This window comes from Oryx dammah, unplaced genomic scaffold (genome assembly GCF_014754425.2).
Source record: "Oryx dammah isolate SB20612 unplaced genomic scaffold, SCBI_Odam_1.1 HiC_scaffold_10, whole genome shotgun sequence".
NCBI lineage: Eukaryota > Metazoa > Chordata > Mammalia > Artiodactyla > Bovidae > Oryx > Oryx dammah.
The window spans coordinates 40,990,561-41,008,046 of NW_024070194.1; the positions used below are offsets into that span (position 1 = coordinate 40,990,561).

A 17,486-nucleotide genomic window follows, 5' to 3' on the forward strand; every position below is an offset into this window, starting at 1 on the left:
TTAAGTGCAGTATTATGGACAACCTTATGCTGGCAAGTTAGGTAACTAAGATAGAAGGGGAAAATCCCTAGAGTGGCACAAATTACTAAAGCTGAGTCAAGATGAAAGGAAAACCTAAAGATTTTCTTTCAGATCATAAGGAAATCAGGTCTGATCAGTAGTAAAAAAAAATATCTTCCCACAAAGAAAAGCCTGGGCCCCGGTGGCTTCACTGTGAATACAAAGGACTATCTGAGAAGAAAAAGTCCCAGTGCAGGGCAGCATCTTTCAGACGGAAGAAGAAGGAACACTTCCCAACTCATGCTTTGTGGCCAGCATCACCCTGACACCAAAACCAGGGAAAGACACAAGAAAAGAAAGCTGCAGTTGACAAAAACCAAGGGTCTTCATGGACACAGAAATAAAAATCCTTACCAAGTTGTTAGCACGTTGAATCCAGCAATATTTAAAGAGGCGCAAACGCGATGGCCAATTTATCCCCAAATGTAAAGGACAGCTTAGTATATGAAATCAATTAATGTAATAGGTCATGTCAATAGGGTAAAGACAACCCCCAACACACACAATGATCTAAATGGACATTTGGCAAAGTTAAACACCTGTTTTTTGTATTAAAACACCCTGTTCAACCACATCTTGACAAAGGCCACTTTCTACATCTAATAAAGAGCCTGAAGAGCTTGGTCATTCATTTGAGAGTCTGAGTGCTGCCCCTGAACCAGGAGTGAAGGGAGGAGCCCCACTTACCACCTCTCTCATCACTGCGTGTGAGGGTCTAGCCGGGGGCAGCCAGACAAACCAACCAAACTGCATCCTGCTTCCTCGCCCTACCCCAGATCAGCCTCTCCCAGCTTCACGGGACATGAGATTGTGTTCAAAACACTGCCTGCTTTTTTCCCGAATGATTTCTGTTTCCTCTGGGTCCCCTCTTCTATTTTTGTTGTTCTTTCTCATTCTCGCTTTGGGGTTCTCGTCCAATGTTTGCGCGTCCTCCCAGCTCTTCTGTGTGTGAAGAAGCCTCTGCAGGTGCTACCTGTAGTGTGAAATCCTATCTCTCCCGACAGGTTTCCGGGACTTGTGGTTTTTCACGGGAGAGAGGTCTAGCTGAGGGCTCAGACGTGAGGAGGTGGCTGTATATGAAACAGCCGTTTGGGGACCACACAGCATCGCCGTCAGGACACAGGCGTCTGGAGCCAGCAGAGGCACCTGGGAGCCCTCCAAGCTTCTGCCTCCCACATGCAGTGTCAGGGACAGAGCCTGCCGCCTGCAGGCTCTGGGGTCAGACGGGATGGTGAGAGGAGGGAGGGAAGATGCTCCAAAAATGTGCCTCTCCTTCTCCTTTTCTCTTGCATCACTGGTTCCCAGTGATGACATTTCACGGGCTCTCTGATGGACGCGCAGACTTGGCTTTGTCACAAAGGGGCGGCAATCAGCCTTTCAACACGCAGAGAGGCCCTCCAGTCCTGACCTGCAGCCACTCCTTTTCACAGCTTTAAACTCAAATTTGACAGTTTGCAGAACTGCTTTATTAGATGTGCCTGCGTTTCTCAGTTTAAATTTGTCTGTGTGACAAGGAAATGTGATTTCCAGATGTTGGGGTCCTGGAGATGAGGTTTAGCTGTTGTGTCCGGGAACCAGGAGGAGGCCCCAGGGCTGCAGGGCCCCAGCCTGGTGATCACACACCTGGAGAATCCCCAGGCCCCCGAGGTGGCCTGCTTGGCCACCCTCCATCCTTGTGCACCTCCAGAACCCCCCAGGACAACTCTCCATTGTGAGACAGTGCAGGGCAGATGCTGTGGCTGAGGCCCCTCTGCGAGATGCTTACAATCAGCTATAGATCTGCTTGTTAACACCGCCGACCCCAGAGCCCAGAGGACACAGCCACACGAGCTTCAGCAGATGTGTGCCTGGCCAGCAGACCTCTCTGCACTAGGACCGCTCTGCTGCAAGTGCAGGGCGAGCCTGATCAGGCAGGAGATGAGGGCAGAGGGGAAGCTCCTGCGACAGACCCTGCTCCTACCTGGGCAAAGCTCTCTGCAAACTGCAATTTCCTGGACACAGAATCGCTTTGTTGTAGACCCAGTGATGCTACGGCATTCCCCAAGGATGCAAAACCACATTTTCTCTCTTGTCCGAAGCAGAGCTGCTTCCTGGGAAGAGCCTCAGGTCAGTGTGGACTGAGGTTTTTGTTTCATCCACAATAGGAGCATGGCTGTTCTCATTCCATTCAGTTTGATGATTAGAGTGATGGTGAGCGGTCTACACCCTTGCTCGCTGGGGCCTGCTGCGGTCCTGGCCCCCAGGTGAGATGTTCCTGTCCTGTCACCCTGAGCAGCCCCTTGCACACCAACTTTGGTCTTGGCCACATGACTTGCTTGGGATGGTCAGATGTAACGTGTGCTCCACACACAGGCTTGAAGAGCTCTGGCTTGCTGGACTCACGTGGCCGCCACGTGATGACAGGTGTGTGGTCTTGTCTCTGGGGCCAGTGGCCAGCCGGCATTCTCAGGCTCAGGCCAGTAGGGGAACCTGGCAAGCCCAGTGGGGCAGCCTTCTTCCAGCCATCCCCACAGCCATGAAATGACTGCCCCCCAGCCTGGGTGCTGGTCTCCTGGGCTCAGACCCCTGTGGCGTTGCTCCACCCCGCCATGGGGGCAGCTGTGTGGCACACCATGGGCAACATGCATGTCTCTAAGAGTGTGATCTGATGCCCATCCCCGCCCTACAGGAGACAGGACTCTACAATAATTCAGCTTGTCTGCCCCTTATGCTATCAACTATTTCTTCCAGTCAGTTTTAGGTTTCAGCTGTTCCAACAATCCTTAGTAAACACTCCAGAATGTCAAATTAAGGAAACCACATGTGGCAGCCAAAACATCCCAAATTGTCCCCAGGTGTGCACTTCCAGGCTTTTGAGGAACCTCCTTCCCCTGGGGGTTTTGGCCAGTGGCCACTGTTCCCTGGGTCAAGAAGAGTCCCTGAGAGAGGGCATGGCAACCCACTCCGGTATTCCTTCCCGGAGAAACCCTTGGACAGAGGATCCTGGTAGGCTACCATCCATAGAATCATACACAACTAAGCCACTTAGCACAGCACAGCACTCTCCCCTGTGGCTGGGCAGTCAGCAGAAATCCCCAGCCCCCTGAGCTGCCAGCACGGTCAACCCTTAAACGCATCTTAGTCCCATCCTGATGGCCTCGACCTTGTGTCCCCTAAGCAGAATCCCCTCTGAAGCCCTAGGTCCCAGACCTCACCTCCTTCTCCATCCCTGTATCTCTCATACAGATTCTGAGTGAAGGGCGCCCAGGAGGCTGTGGTTTCCTTGCACTTTTGCTCACTGGCTTCATGTCCTGACTTGTGCCTGCCTGGCTCTCATCCCCCCAGAGCCCTACATCCCACTCCCGACGGCCCGTGACAAACATATGCTCTGACCTCCAGCTCCTGGAACTCCTCCTCCTCTTCCACATCATAGGATAGCGTGTGGATCTTGATGTCTTCGGGTGAGAGGTCAATGAACTTGCCATCGGGGTACTCCAGGCTCTCCTTGGTGGGCGAGCGGTCCTCGATGAAGGTGGTCTCACAGCAGTCAGCCGCCACGCCGTCCCCCCAGGGGCGCAGCACACTCTCCGAGTAGAGGATGAGGTTGGGCCGGTAGCGGGACTCCACTGACTGCTGGAGCGTGCTGGGGTCCAGCAGCTGTTGGAGTGGCTCGTTCCTGGAACCGTCTGGGCCAGCCGGTGCCACGCTGCCCACCACTCGGCAGCTCTGGTACTGGGGAGCGGGGTACACGGACACCAGGCCATCCCGGCTCTCGGCCACCAGGCTCCTGGTGTTGATGAGGCCATTCCTCTTGCCGGCCTCGCCGAGCTTACCGCGCACCAGCCCGCTCTTCTGCTCCACGACTCCAGCCATGGTGCTGTCCTCCCGGCTGGTCGTCGGGCTGGCGGGCTGGACTCGAGGGTCACGCTTGCCTCACGGGGCCCATTTCTCCTGGAGGAGGAAAAAACAGAGATGAGGCAAGGAAATCACACCTGAAAAGCTCATCAGTCAGACCCTGATTGTCCCAGTGTGTCCTGGTTGCTGGGGTGAACAGTCACTGATCTGAGCCCACTTATCCTGATGGTTTAGACAGGCTCAGTGGGGGCAGTGGCCAGAGGGAGGCATAGATAGACCCTGAACATCTTTGGACAGACTCTGCTTCCCAATGAAGGAGGCTGTGCAGGAATTAGGACCACTGCTGCCCCAGAGAACCCCAGGATTTCAGCTGACTCCTGAAACCCATAGGCAAGCCCACCCACACCAGCCTCAACCACGGGGCGAGTGGGGCCATTCATTCAACTCTCCCAGGTGCCTCATCCCAGCAGAAAAACTCACACCAAGGAAGATCTTGTGACTTAGTACTAAATGGAATGAAGGAATAAAGAATTATTTCAGCTTTTGATCTTTTCAAATAGATTTTCAACAAGCAACCAACCTACAACCTCTTGTGAATGAAATTTTGACTAGAGGGATTTAAAAGCTTTATATACTAATAAATTAAAATTTTTCGAATAATATATTTTTATCTTTATATTTTCAGATGTTTTGTCTAGTATATCTTAAATATTAATCTATTTTATCTTTTCTTTTTTCTGAAGAACTAAGTTGCTTTTGCTTATAACTTACCATAAAATGCCTTTGTATGATAAAAACAAAAAATAAAAATGCCCCCCACAGATTTAGAAGGTAAGTGATAAGAAGACCTATGTGTTAGTGCTGTACATGGACCGAGCTCCCCAGCTGAGGAAATCTTACACGCACATGTTAGTATGTTCTATACACATGTTAGAATTATTCTGACACTCACACTGGCCTTCAGCAGGGTCCCAGGAAGTGGACTGAAAATTTCCCTGCCTCAATGGTGCTTGGCTTAAAGAAACACCTGTGTATCTGGGATACAATTAAGAATTCTTCTAAACTATTTCCCCCTAGTTCCTTTCTAGAGTTTCATATGTTAAGAAGAAGACACCAAAGTTTACGATTTTGGGGAGACAGCTTTTCCTCTTTGCAAGTTAATAACTATTATGTAGCAACATTCCATCTTGAGGCTTTTGCTGTTCTGGCTTTCTAGGAGATTTAAGGATTGTCTTACATTATAACTGCTTTGTTTGGAGGTAGCTTCAGGAATCTAAGGTGGCACTAGTGGTAAAGAACCTGCCTGCCAATGTGGGAAACGAAAGAGACTCGGGTTCAATCCCTGGGTCGTGAGGGTCCCCTAGAGAAGGGAGTGGCACCCACTCCAGTATTCTTGCCCGGAGAATCCCATGGATAGAGGAGCCTGAGGGGCTGCAGTCCACGGGGTCACAAGGAGCTGGATACAACTGAAGCGCCTGAGCATGCACACACACAGCAATCTAAAATTTCACACCAAGCAGAGGAGAGAAAGAAGACCCTTGTGATTAAAGGGAAAATAGCAGTTTGATCACGTCGACAGATGACCAGTCGAGGGCAGGGTATGCACTGAGAGGTGTGGGTGTCACCAGCTTGACACTGTGACACACGTAAGAGAGGCCAGAACACAGCGCCAGCTCTGTTCCTGGGCCTCTAAGCCCTCAGCCCTGGGGCCCAGTAACAATCAAGAGCTAAAACCAGGAATTCTGAGCACCTGTGAAGCACATCCTGCGTGTGAGCGTCACCTCCACACCCGGTCACCTTCCCAGCTCCTCCAGGTGTTTCTGGTCCAAACATCCAGCCTCTCTGATCTCCATCCTTCCTCAGAGAAGCTGATGGGCCCCTTGTGCAGGGCTGGATGTACCACCAAGCCCAGAAAAACCTTCCTGAAGCTCAGATTGGCTTCTCAGACTCAGCTCCTTCTGCCAGGATCTGCAGTGAGTATCTTACAGATGACATATGGTTGCATTTGTTTAAATTCCTCTCCTTGGATGGAACCCCTTGTTCCAGCGTGGCCAGTGTGACCCTCCCTTTTCTGGTGTGCTCCTGGCCGCTGGGCTCTGGTTTCTCCTACAGTTCCTGGTGTATCCTTCTCTGCCAATGTGACAGCTACTCAACATCACCGCCGCCTCAGCCCTGCCCTGCCCAGAGCCTGAGACAAAAGGACCACAGTTTCCTCCCTGTTCTTGCCCTGGTATACAGCCAGTGAATGTCTGTCAAAAGTAACAGTCTCAAGGGTTACAGGATTGGACTAATGCTACTTAGGGATCTCCTTGTCTTGCACCAATCCTGAAGTCGGTTGAAATCGTGGCACTTGGAGGCAGGCACAGCTTACATCTCCAGCACCCAGAGTCGACTGAGAACCTGCAGCATCAGCACCTTCTAGGCTTCAGTCAGAAAGGTGGAGTCTTGACCACCTGGAGCTACTGACTCAGATCCGAACAAACACCACCACAAGGGCTATTTTGCACTTTTTAGGGAATGCTCTCTAGTGAATTGCTGGGAGGAATATCAACAACCTCAGATATGTGGATAATACCACTCTAATGGCAGAAAGCAAAGAGAACTAAAGAACCTCTTGATGAGGGTGAAGGAAGAGACTGACCTAAAATTAAATATTAAAAAAACCCTTAGGTCATGGCATCTGGTACCATCACATCATGGCAAATAGGAGGGGAAAAGGTGGAAGCAGTGACAGGTTTCCTCTTCTTGGGCCCTAAAATCACTGTGGATGGTGACTGCAGCCATGAAATTAGAAGATGATTGCTTCCTGGCAGGAAAGTGATGACAGACCTAGACAGTGTGTTAAGCAAAGAAAAAAAGAAAAGGTGCTCCAGCCAGGAAGAGAAACAGGTGGGATTTGAACCAGGTACGTCTGACTCCAAGGTGTACCATCTCCTCGCTCAGCTGGGGTGACACTCATGTGTCACCCAGAAAGCTGGGGAAGCTTGTCGGACTGTGGACCTCACCATCAGCCCTCACAGCTGAGGGGTGTGTGCTGTTTCAGGAAGATCCCAGTTCTGTTGTTCTTTCGTTTTAGTTAGTAACTTCATTCATTAAAAAAAAAATAACATTATTGGGATATAATCTAGAGACACAGGTTCGATCCCTGGGTCTGGAAGATCCCTGGGTCAGGAAGACCCCCTGGAGAAGGAAATGGCAACCTGCCCCAGTATTCTTTCTGGGAAAATCCCATGGACAGAGGAGCCCATGGGGTTGCAGAGAGTTGGACACGACCCAGTGCACACGCACTGACATCATAATGTTCACCTGACTTTTACTTTTTTATTTTTAAAACGAATTTTAAAATATTAATTTATTTATTCGGCTGCACGAGGTCTTAGTTGCAGCCCGAGGGATCTTGGCTGTGTCTTGTGGGCTCTTCGTTGCAGTGCCCGGGCTCTCTAGTTGTGGTGCACAGGCTCCGGAGTGTGGGCTCAGTAGCTGTGGCACATGGGCTTAGTTGCTCCGCAGCTTGCGGAATCTCAGTTCCCCGACCAGAGATCGAACCCACACCCCCTGCACTGCAAGGTGGACTCCTAACCACCACGGAAGGCCCCGCCTGACTTTTAAAGTGTGCAGTTCCCAGGGCTGCAGCGTACTCACAGCGGTGTGCAGTCTTCCCCTCATCCAATTCCAGAATATTTCCATCACTTGTTACACAGCAAGCACTGCCCTCTCACCCGGGCCCTGGCAGCTGCCAGTCTGCCTGCAGCGGGTATGGGTCTGATTACTATGGATGTTCCACATGAAAAGAGTCGTGCGTGTGGTCTCTGTGCCGGGCTTCTCTCGCTGAGTGTCGTTGTTCAGGGTGCACGGTGAGTCCGTGTCAGCGTTTTGTTCCTCCTGGCCGAGGGGTCATCCATTGTGTGGCTGCACGGCATTTTGTTGGAGGGGGCGGTTTTTCTCCTTGAGATCCTATGTAATACTGGATTAATTACGACTGCACCTCTCCTTTTGAGTTGTTAATACAATAGAGCTTTCTTTTTCTGGCAAATGCGCAGTCAGAATGGAGTTGACTGTGTTAGTCGCTCAGTCGTGTCCGACTCTTTGTGACCCCATGGACTTTAGCCCGCCAGGTTCCTTTGTCCATGGGGTTTTCCAGGCAGGAATACTAGAGTGGGTTGCCATTTCCTCTTCCAGCGGATCTTCCCGACCCAGGGATTGAACCTGGGTTACATGCACTGCAGGCAGATTCTTGACCGTTTGAACCACAAGGGAAACCAATTCAGAATGGAAATGTCTTCAAAACAGAGCAAGGCAAAATGAACTCTCAGTCTGCGCCTCTGGAGTGCAGGAAAGGCACTTCACTTATGGCCCCGGAACATGGAGTGACGGATGCCCTAGGAGTGTGGAGAGCAGAGGCAGGGTCTGCCCCATCTCAGCCGGGCCAAAGAAAGCCCGCAGGCAGACAGGCCATGTGACCTGCTGACGGAGGGCAGGCCACAGGCTGCACCTGCCTCCTCATTGGACAGAAAGCTCCGACCCCAACGCAGCAGGAGCCTCAGAACAAGGCAGTCTGGACTGCAGCCCCAGCCTCCATCTCCCTCACCAGAAACAGGGTCTGAGCGATGCTGAGCTCTGTCTGGCCCCACCACTCATGAGCACCACCAGGACCCTTTATTATGAATATGGCAGAATTATACATGGACCTCTCCGTGGAGAAACTGGGATTACATATTCCAGGTTGTGTTTCTCTCAATCTTGTTTCCAATATTTCATAAATGTTTTGCTCTGAGGAAGTAACTCAGAAAAAAAAATGTAAAGAAAGTTTTGGGAGCCAGAGTTGTTAAGTGTAATAATTTCCAGAGGTATGAGCAATGAAGTAAACGCAAGTGAACAACTAAACCGTCTTCTTATGAGTTGTCTTTTTCTCTGAGCCTGTACACAAATCTAGATTTTGAAAAAAAATCTATCTCCCCACCTCCTCTCACTCACTCCCCCATCTGCATCATCTGCACTGTTAATGTGTGTCTATTGGGGGAGGAAGGAATTTCATAGAGTAGTACTTGATGTCTGTGCCTCTGTGGCTGATTAAGACCCTTATCTGTGCCAGATTTTGTGCAAGAGCCACATTTAACATGTAAAACTACCTTTAGAGCAGCATCTTTGAATCAAAGGAGAACAGAGCAAACTAACTAGGCAGTCGATGGGAAAACAAAACTAATTAGCAGATTCGGTTACCATGATGCTGGGCCCTGTGACAGGCCTGGATTGCGCCTCACACAATCTGCCCTCACACGGCTCAATCAGCAGAGTGTTAGGAGGGCACCAGGTGCGGGGTCTTCCCTAAACCCCAACACTGTCAGACGCCTCTTGCATCAACAGTAATACTTCCCTCCTGCTAAGAAAATAATAGATGTATTCTCACCAATGCCCAAGTGTCGAGAGAAGAGATCTGCTTGCAAATCCTCATTAAAACAATTAAAATCTGCCTTTAGCATAAACATACAGAAAAGCCTGTGATTTGGCAGTGGAGAAAGTTAATGAAGCATTAGAACCAGATCGGTTATTGTTATTTAACGTTTAAATGGCACATTACAATTGCAAAATGCTGCATCACACAGCTCACGACTTCGGGTAGCTGTAGCTGGGGACTTCCTGCTCACACAGCTGATTCAGACTCCTGTGGGGAGCCAGGCTCTGTCACAGCACCTCTGGGAAGAGCACAGGAATCTGAGCCTGATTCATGATTCTGTAGAGGAAATGCTGTGATATCGGAAGTGTGTAAACCTGTGTATCAAGGACTCTGCTGTCTGTGAAAATTGTGCTAACTTCCTTTAGCTCTGTGGGTCTCTATCTCAGTCTTAAGGAAGATGTTGTGGGAAGAATCTTCCTTTCCAATAGTACCTCCATGTCTAACTTCACCACCTCTAGCTTTTAATCACCACCATCTCCACCATCACCATTACTACCATCATAACCATCACCCTCACCACTATCATTACCAGCTCCACCATCTCCACCATCATTACCATCATCACCATCACCACCATCTCCACCACCATCACCATCACCACCGTCTCCACCATCATCACCATCACCACAATCACCACCACCACCATCATCACCTTCACCACCATCACCACCTTCACCACCATCACCACCACCACCATCTCCACCATCATTACCATCATCACCATCACCACCACCACCACCATCACATCATCACCATTTTCACCATCATCATCACATTACCACCACCACTATCACTACCAGGAATTGGCAAACTATACCTCATCAGACAAATTTCAACCCACAAGTAAGAAAGATTTTATACATCTTTAAATGACTGAAGATAAGAAGTATATTCCATGATACATGAAAACTGAGAAATTAAAAACTCCTCTGTCCATGAGATTCTCCAGGCAAGAATTCTAGAGTGGGTAGCCATTTCCTTCTCCAGGGGATCTTCCTGACCCAGGGATTGAACCCAGATATCCTGCACTGCAGGCAGATTCTTTACCACCTGAGTCATCAGGGAAGCCTGTTAGTATCCATAAATACAGTTCTATTGAACCCCATCCACATCCGTTCATTCACATATGCCTCTAACTGTTCTGCACTAAAAGAGCAGTTAAACACCTGTAATAAGAGGCCATATGATCTGCAAAGCCTAAAATGGCTTTTATCTGCTCTTCACAGGAAAAGCTAACTGATTCCTGACCATAACCCCTCCCACACCACCACAACCACTGCCACCAACATCACCACCACTGACAGCACGAGTGACGTGGACACTGTCATCACCATCAGTAGCAGTGACACACCCCCTACCCAACTCTGTGGTTCAGAGGTATGGAGGCCACCTGTGTGTCAAAGAATTCCTCGAGAGGGCTCTGAGTGAGGACACAGACGCAAGCAAGAATCTTTCTCCTCACCAGTGAGTGATAGAGACAACAGTCTTGCAAGTAAATATTCTTGTCCCTTAGATCTTGCAAGTGACATGTAGCTTGGGGCGACTTCAACTCAGAGAACCTGCAACCACAAGCCTGAACTTGGATCCCAAGCCCTCACCCTTTGTGTGCCTGGATCACTCAGTTTGGAGTGTCAGGGCTGGGAAATCCCACTCACCTCTGCTCTGATTCTTGGCAGGGGCAAATGAAAATCCCCTCTGGAAGAATGTGCTAAAGACAGATCTCAGAAAATGTCCGCTGATCATGCTGTGGACCTAGAGTCTGGGATTAAGCACTTGAGGAAACAAGCCCTAGTCATCAGGCGTGGGTGGCTCAGCTGATAACGAATCAGCCTGCAATGCAGGAGACCTGGGTTTGACTCCTGAGTGGGGAAGACCCCCTGGAGAAGGGAATGGCTACCCACTCCAGTATTCTTGCCTGGAGAATTCCATGGACTGTATAGTCCATGGCGTTGCAAAGAGTCAGACATGACTGAGTGACTTTCACTTTCACTTTCAGTAGAGGTGAGCGAACACTGCAGAACTGGGGCCACACATGTCAGACACAAGTACAGGATAAACATGCTTACTGTGTTTAAAAATGAGGAACTTAGAACTTTAAAAGTAAAAAAACTGTGTTTGTGAAATTAAAATCTCAACAGATAGACCATCCCTTCTGACTTTAAAGTTGACGACATGCTCCAAGAGTTTCTCTTACTGCAAAATAAGACCCAGGATTAGGACACACCTGGAGACGTGCTGGTTGTGGAGAAAAATCACCAAAGACCATTGCCTTTCCATGAAGAACTACTGGGAGGGGCAGAGTTGCACTGACGCCGACCACAATAGTAACAGTGAGTTACACAGCTTTGGTAGAGACATAAGATGGTGAAGTTGATACCCGACCCCTAATTCTCAGCTGAGACTCGATGGAAATGGCCTCAGTGTAAGGACTAGCATCACCAAGCACAGATTCCCAGGCCCCCAGCAGATTCTTAGCCAGTGGGATGTGGATATGCAGATCCATGGACCACACTTTGAGACTCACTGTTCCATAGATTCTGACATAGTGTCAAGTAAGTGATGACCCCTGGCTCCAGGCTGCCTTGCAGGGCAGGAGATGCAGGTTTGATTCCTGGTCAGGGAACTTAGATTTGACCTTTCATGGGGCAACTAAGTCCTCAGCTGGCAACAGAAGAGCCTTCATGATGCAACAAAGATCCCGTGTGCCACAACTAAGACCTGACCCAGCCAGAAAATATAAATATTAAAAAAATAAGACTGAGCAATAAGCGGACAGTTAAGGTTCCTCCCACACAAAGACTTCATGTCCCTGTGAGTGAGAATCAATAGAAAAAAATAGCTCTGGACAATCAAGGACTTCAGATATTAGATAGTAGGAATATAGAACAATTGTTTATAAAATATTTATGAAAATATTTATAGAAATACAGACTTAAATGATAGAAATAATTTGTGAAATATTTATGAAAGAAATAGAAATATTTAAAGATGAGCAAGTAACAAGAGACTATCAGAAATAAACAGAAAAAAATTAAAAGTTTGAATTTTGAAAAGTGAAAACATTTTAGTTGTTAGAAAAACTCAACAGAATTAAAAATAGCAAACTAGACACAGCTGAAGAAAAAAAAAATAACTAGAAGATACTTTTGAGGAAAATATCCAGACTGCACTATTAAAAGAAAAAGAGACAGAAAATATAAAAGGTTGGTTAAGAGTGTGGAGTACAGAATAAGAAGGTTCAACCCATTTCTAGTAAGAGTTCCAGAAAGAATGGAGAGATAAACACAGGAATGCCTCACGGACATGCTGTAGTCAAGCTGATGAACGTAAACTTCATGGAGACCTTATACGTAGTCAGAGGAAAAAGGCAGATAATTTACTCAGCAACAAACATCAGGATGACAATGTGTCAAGAGAAAGTAGCTGCCCACTTAATTTTTTTGTGTGTCTTTAAAAAAATTTTATTGGAGTACGGTCGCTTTACAGTGTTGCCTTCGTTTCTACTGCATGGCAAAGTGAATTGTTACATGTGTACACATGTTCCGGAGAAGGCAATGGCACCCCACTCCAGTGCTCTCGCCTGGAGGATCCAATGGACGGAGGAGCCTGGTGGGCTGCAGTCCACGGGGTGGCTAAGAGTCGGACACGACTGAGCAACTTCACTTTCACTTTTCACTTTCATGCATTGGAGAAGGAAATGGCAACCCACTCCAGTGTTCTTGCCTGGAGAATCCCAGGGACGGGGGAGCCTGGTGGGCTGCCGTCTCTGGGGTCGCACAGAGTCGGACACGACTGAAGTGACTTAGCAGCAGCAGCAGCAGGACACATATTCCCTCTTTTTTGGATTTTCTTCCTATTTAGATCCCCACAGAGCACTGAGTAGAGTTCGCTGTGCTGTACCGTGGGCTACGTTATGTTATGTTATGTTAAACATTAGTTGTGTTAGACACAGTATCAATCAATAGTGTACACAGGTCAATCCCAGTCTCCCAAGCCACCCCACCTCTCTCTCCCCCTTGGTGTCCATACATCTGTTCTCTACATCTGTGCCTCTGCTTTGTAAATAAGATTGTCTACACCAGTCCTTTTTTTTTCATATTCCACATATATGAATCAATGTAGAGTATTTGCTTTTCTTTCTGACTTACTCCACTCTGTATGATGGTCTCTAGGTCCATCCATGTCTCTAGTTGCCAACTCTGAACACAAGAAAATTGTCTTTCAAGAACAAAGTGAAATAAGATAGATTAAGAAATGAAGAGACTTGAGCCAAACACAGTTCTAAAGGAGAAAGAGAAATGATGCTGGTGGGCAGCTTAGGGGGCAAAACCTGGTGAACAGGGAAACCAACACCTTGTTCATGAATCCAAACAAATAACGAGGCTACATGACCCCCGCCCCTAAACTGTGAGGTTCATTTAAAAAAATTAAACACTGGAAAACAATAGTATGTAAATCAGGAGGTGGGTGATACTAACATCTTTTCAATGTTCTAGAAATGTGTTAAATTATTCAGTTTTAGGCTTAGGTTAAATACGCCTGGGTAAATTTCAAGGATAACTACCAAATGAATAAAAGTACTATACACATTTCAAATTAGGAGAGAGAAAAAGGGAGTAAGACAGAAAAAACAAATAGAGCAGAACAAAAATAAAAATAAAAATTGAGGTAACAAGTGAAAATAGATCAGCACTCACAATAGCCATTAATTAGGTGAAATTGCTAGTTAAAATTAATTTTCACTCTGGGTTTAAAACAGTATCCTGACATATGTTATTTATAAGAGACATACCTAAAGCATAAGGAAGTGGAAGTGCTGAAAACAGAAGGATGGAAAATATGTATACAAGAAAAATCCAAGGCGGAAAATAAACGTGGCCAGCTTAATGAATCTAAAACAAAGTAGAAGGGGCTTCCCTGGTGGTCCAGTGGTTAAGACTTAGCCTTCCAATGCAGAGGATACAGGTTTATCCCTAGTCAGGGAGCCAAGATCTCACATACCTCAAGGCCAAAATGTAAATCAGAAGCAATTTTGTAGCAAATTCAATAAATACTTTAAAAATGGTCCACTGTCCAAAAATAAAATCTTTAAAAAGATAAATAAAGTAGACATCAAGAAGTAAAAAAGCTACCACCTAGTAACACAGATGCCACATAGTAGGGGGTTCAATCCACCCGGCTCATTGCTCGACTTCCCAACACACAATCAATTCATATCATGGTCTCAAAGGAAAACTGGTAGAATTACAGGAATAATGGAATATCTTCACCAGCAGAACAAGAAACTTGAAAACACTCTCTAAACCATGTTAAGAAATAAATAGACCAAGAATAAGAAAGATGTGGAATATTCAAAAAGCAACAGTAGCAATTTTAAGCAATGTGCACATAGAAAATTCTGCATCCAGCAATTATAGAATAGATTCTTCCAGGCACTGGTATGCTGTCTTTTTCTCTGTTTCTCCTAATCTTTCCTTCCTTCTCTCTCTCCATTCCCTTCCTCTCTCCCTCCCAAAATGGATCAAGTACTAAGCCATGAAGCACCAGCACATCTCACATCATTTTGTATCTTACAGACTGCATTTTGGAACCACAGTACAGTTGATACAGAAGTCAATACGTTTAGGAAACTTCCCAGGTGGCTTGGTGGTAAACAGTCCACCCGCCAGTGCAGGAGACACAGGAGATGCAGGTTTGACCTCTGGGTCGGGAAGATTCCCCTGGAGGAGGAAATGGCAACCCACTCCAGTATTCGTGCCTGGAAAATTCCATTGACAGAGGAGCCTGGTGGGCTACAGTCCATGGGGGTTGCAAAGAGTTGGACAAGCATGCACGGTGGTCCAGTGGTTAGGACTCTGTGTTTTTACTTCTCAGGGCCTGGGTCAGGGAACTAAGTGCAGCCAAAAAAAAAAAAAATCAATACATTTAGCAAAAGCCACTCTCAGTTAGAAGTGAAGAAAAAAAACAAACACTTTCTTAATAACCATTGGACCAAAGAATGAAATTATTTAGAACTGAATCCTGTTGAAAAAACTACATATTAAAGCAAACTACATACCAAAACCTAGGGGTGCAGGTGAAGAGGTACTTAGACAAAACAGCTTTACATGCACATATTAGGACAATAAAGGTTAGAACATAAATGAATCAACATCCAAATTGATAAATTAGCCAAAATAATAATAATGAAGGGAAAAGATACATGTGACAGGTAGTAATAAAGACAAGAGCCAAAATGGTGAAACAGAAAGCAGAGACTTGACACTGGGAATCAGCAAAGCAAGTCTGTTCTTTGGGAAACAAGCCTCTGGTGGCCTGGATGAGAGGCTATGATGGAGCCGGGCTTCTGATTCCGGGGGGAGGATTTGGCACATTGATTGTCTTCTGTGTCTTGAAAAACCTCATTGAAATACTACTGAAAGAATGAGAAAGATCTTCTAGGCAGGGATAAACTGGGAAATTGAGATTGACATATGCACACTAGACTAGATAACTAATACGGACCTGCTGTCATAGCACAGGGAACTTGAGTCCATACTCTGTAATGACCTAGATGGGAACAGAATCTAAAAATGGGTATATGTGTATGTACAACTGACTAACTTTGCTATGCAGCAGAAACTAAGGCAACATTGTAAACTAACTACACTCCAATAAAAATTTAATTAAAAAAAAAAAGCTTACTAGAAGAGAAAATAGTAGCAAATACTGAAAGGATGAAAAGCCATAGCAAGATTCCCTTTTCTTTCTGGAAGGAAGAAAGTACTGGAAGGGACGAGGTGGCCCCAGCCTGGAATCTGAGAGGCGGCCGGGGAGACAGGCACACAAGCTGACATCTGACTTTCCATTAAGACAGCACACGCTGAACAGTGGGATTGTGCCTTCAAAGCTGGGAGACAAACTTTGAGTTATGCACCTTACAAGCGATCACTCAAGTGTGAGCAAAAATAAAAAGGAAGCCAAACAACAACAGTAAATATTTTCAGCACTCAGAAAATTTATCTCATGCATACTCGCTCTAAATAAGTAGCTCACAAATTTACTCCAAAAAAAAAAAAAAAAGACAGTGGAAAACCAAAGAAGTGGGTAATCAGAGATAAAGGAAACAGTGAATATCCAGAAATGATAAAAAGAAATCCCTGTCTAGCAGCTGTCCTGCAGCAATCTGTCCAATTTATAACGAACATCTGTGGGCTTCACAAAGGCAAGTTGTGTTCGTTGTGTTGTTTCCGTCAACAACAGGAAAGAGAACAAACACAGCATTGGAAGGCATCAGTGATGCTGGAAGAAGGCACAGGTTTCTTCCCTCAATGTTAAAAGAAGGTCATTCAGAAACTCCAGGAGAAACGCACAACCAGAAAGACTGCCAGAGTTCTGTGAGTCTAAATACAGAAATCCAACCCCCCTAAACCTCCCATTATTTGGGGGCAGCTATGGAATATAAAAAGGCAGATCCTGTTTGACCTGGACATGAAGAATATTTCTTCTCCTAGTACACGGGGTCTGGTACTGGCAACTAGTGTAAAGGAAATAGTATTTTATCACTACAACTTGGGTTTATAGTCAACGATGTTTAAAGAATTATGATGATAACTTTTATAATTCCACATTTGGAATCTACATAATTAAAAAACAGATTTTAAAGGTTACCAGTCCTGACAAAGTTGTCATCAGCATTATCACCATCATCATTTTGGCCAAGAAGTGCTGGGCATTTCCTAAATACCAGGCACTGTGCTAAGGTATTTATAAGGATCAGTCAGTCAGTCAGTTCAGTCGCTCAGTCGTGTCCGACTCTTTGCGACCCCATGGACCGCAGCACGCCAGTCCTCCCTGTCCATCACCAACTCCCGGAGTTCATCCAAACCCATGTCCATTGACTCGGTGATGCCATTCAACCATCTCATCCTCTGTCGTCCTCTGGATTATCCTGTTTAATTTTCAAAATAAGCCTTTTGAGGTAGGTATTATCATTATCTTAATTCCACTGACAAGGACCAAGAGGATGAGTACCTTGCTTCATGCCATCACCTACGAGCAGAGCCAGAATCACTTCCAGGAAGCCTGATTTCAGGGTCTGACTCACAGCCATTAAGTGAGACTCATTCATTCTGGTGTAAAGTCAGGACACAGCTGA

General features: G+C 46.5%; 1 protein-coding gene across 2 annotated transcripts in view; it reads right to left on the reverse strand.

Annotated features, from left to right (window-relative positions):
• The window catches only part of SYNDIG1 (synapse differentiation inducing 1), a 109,464-nt gene that overhangs the window by 52,436 nt on the left and 39,542 nt on the right, over window positions 1-17,486 (reverse strand). For both annotated transcript variants that reach the window (XM_040248856.1, XM_040248857.1), the window contains exon 2: window positions 3,433-3,990. In XM_040248856.1, the coding sequence (XP_040104790.1) occupies window positions 3,433-3,912 (480 nt within the window). In that variant the 5' untranslated portion in view covers window positions 3,913-3,990. The remainder of the gene's footprint in view (window positions 1-3,432; window positions 3,991-17,486) is intronic.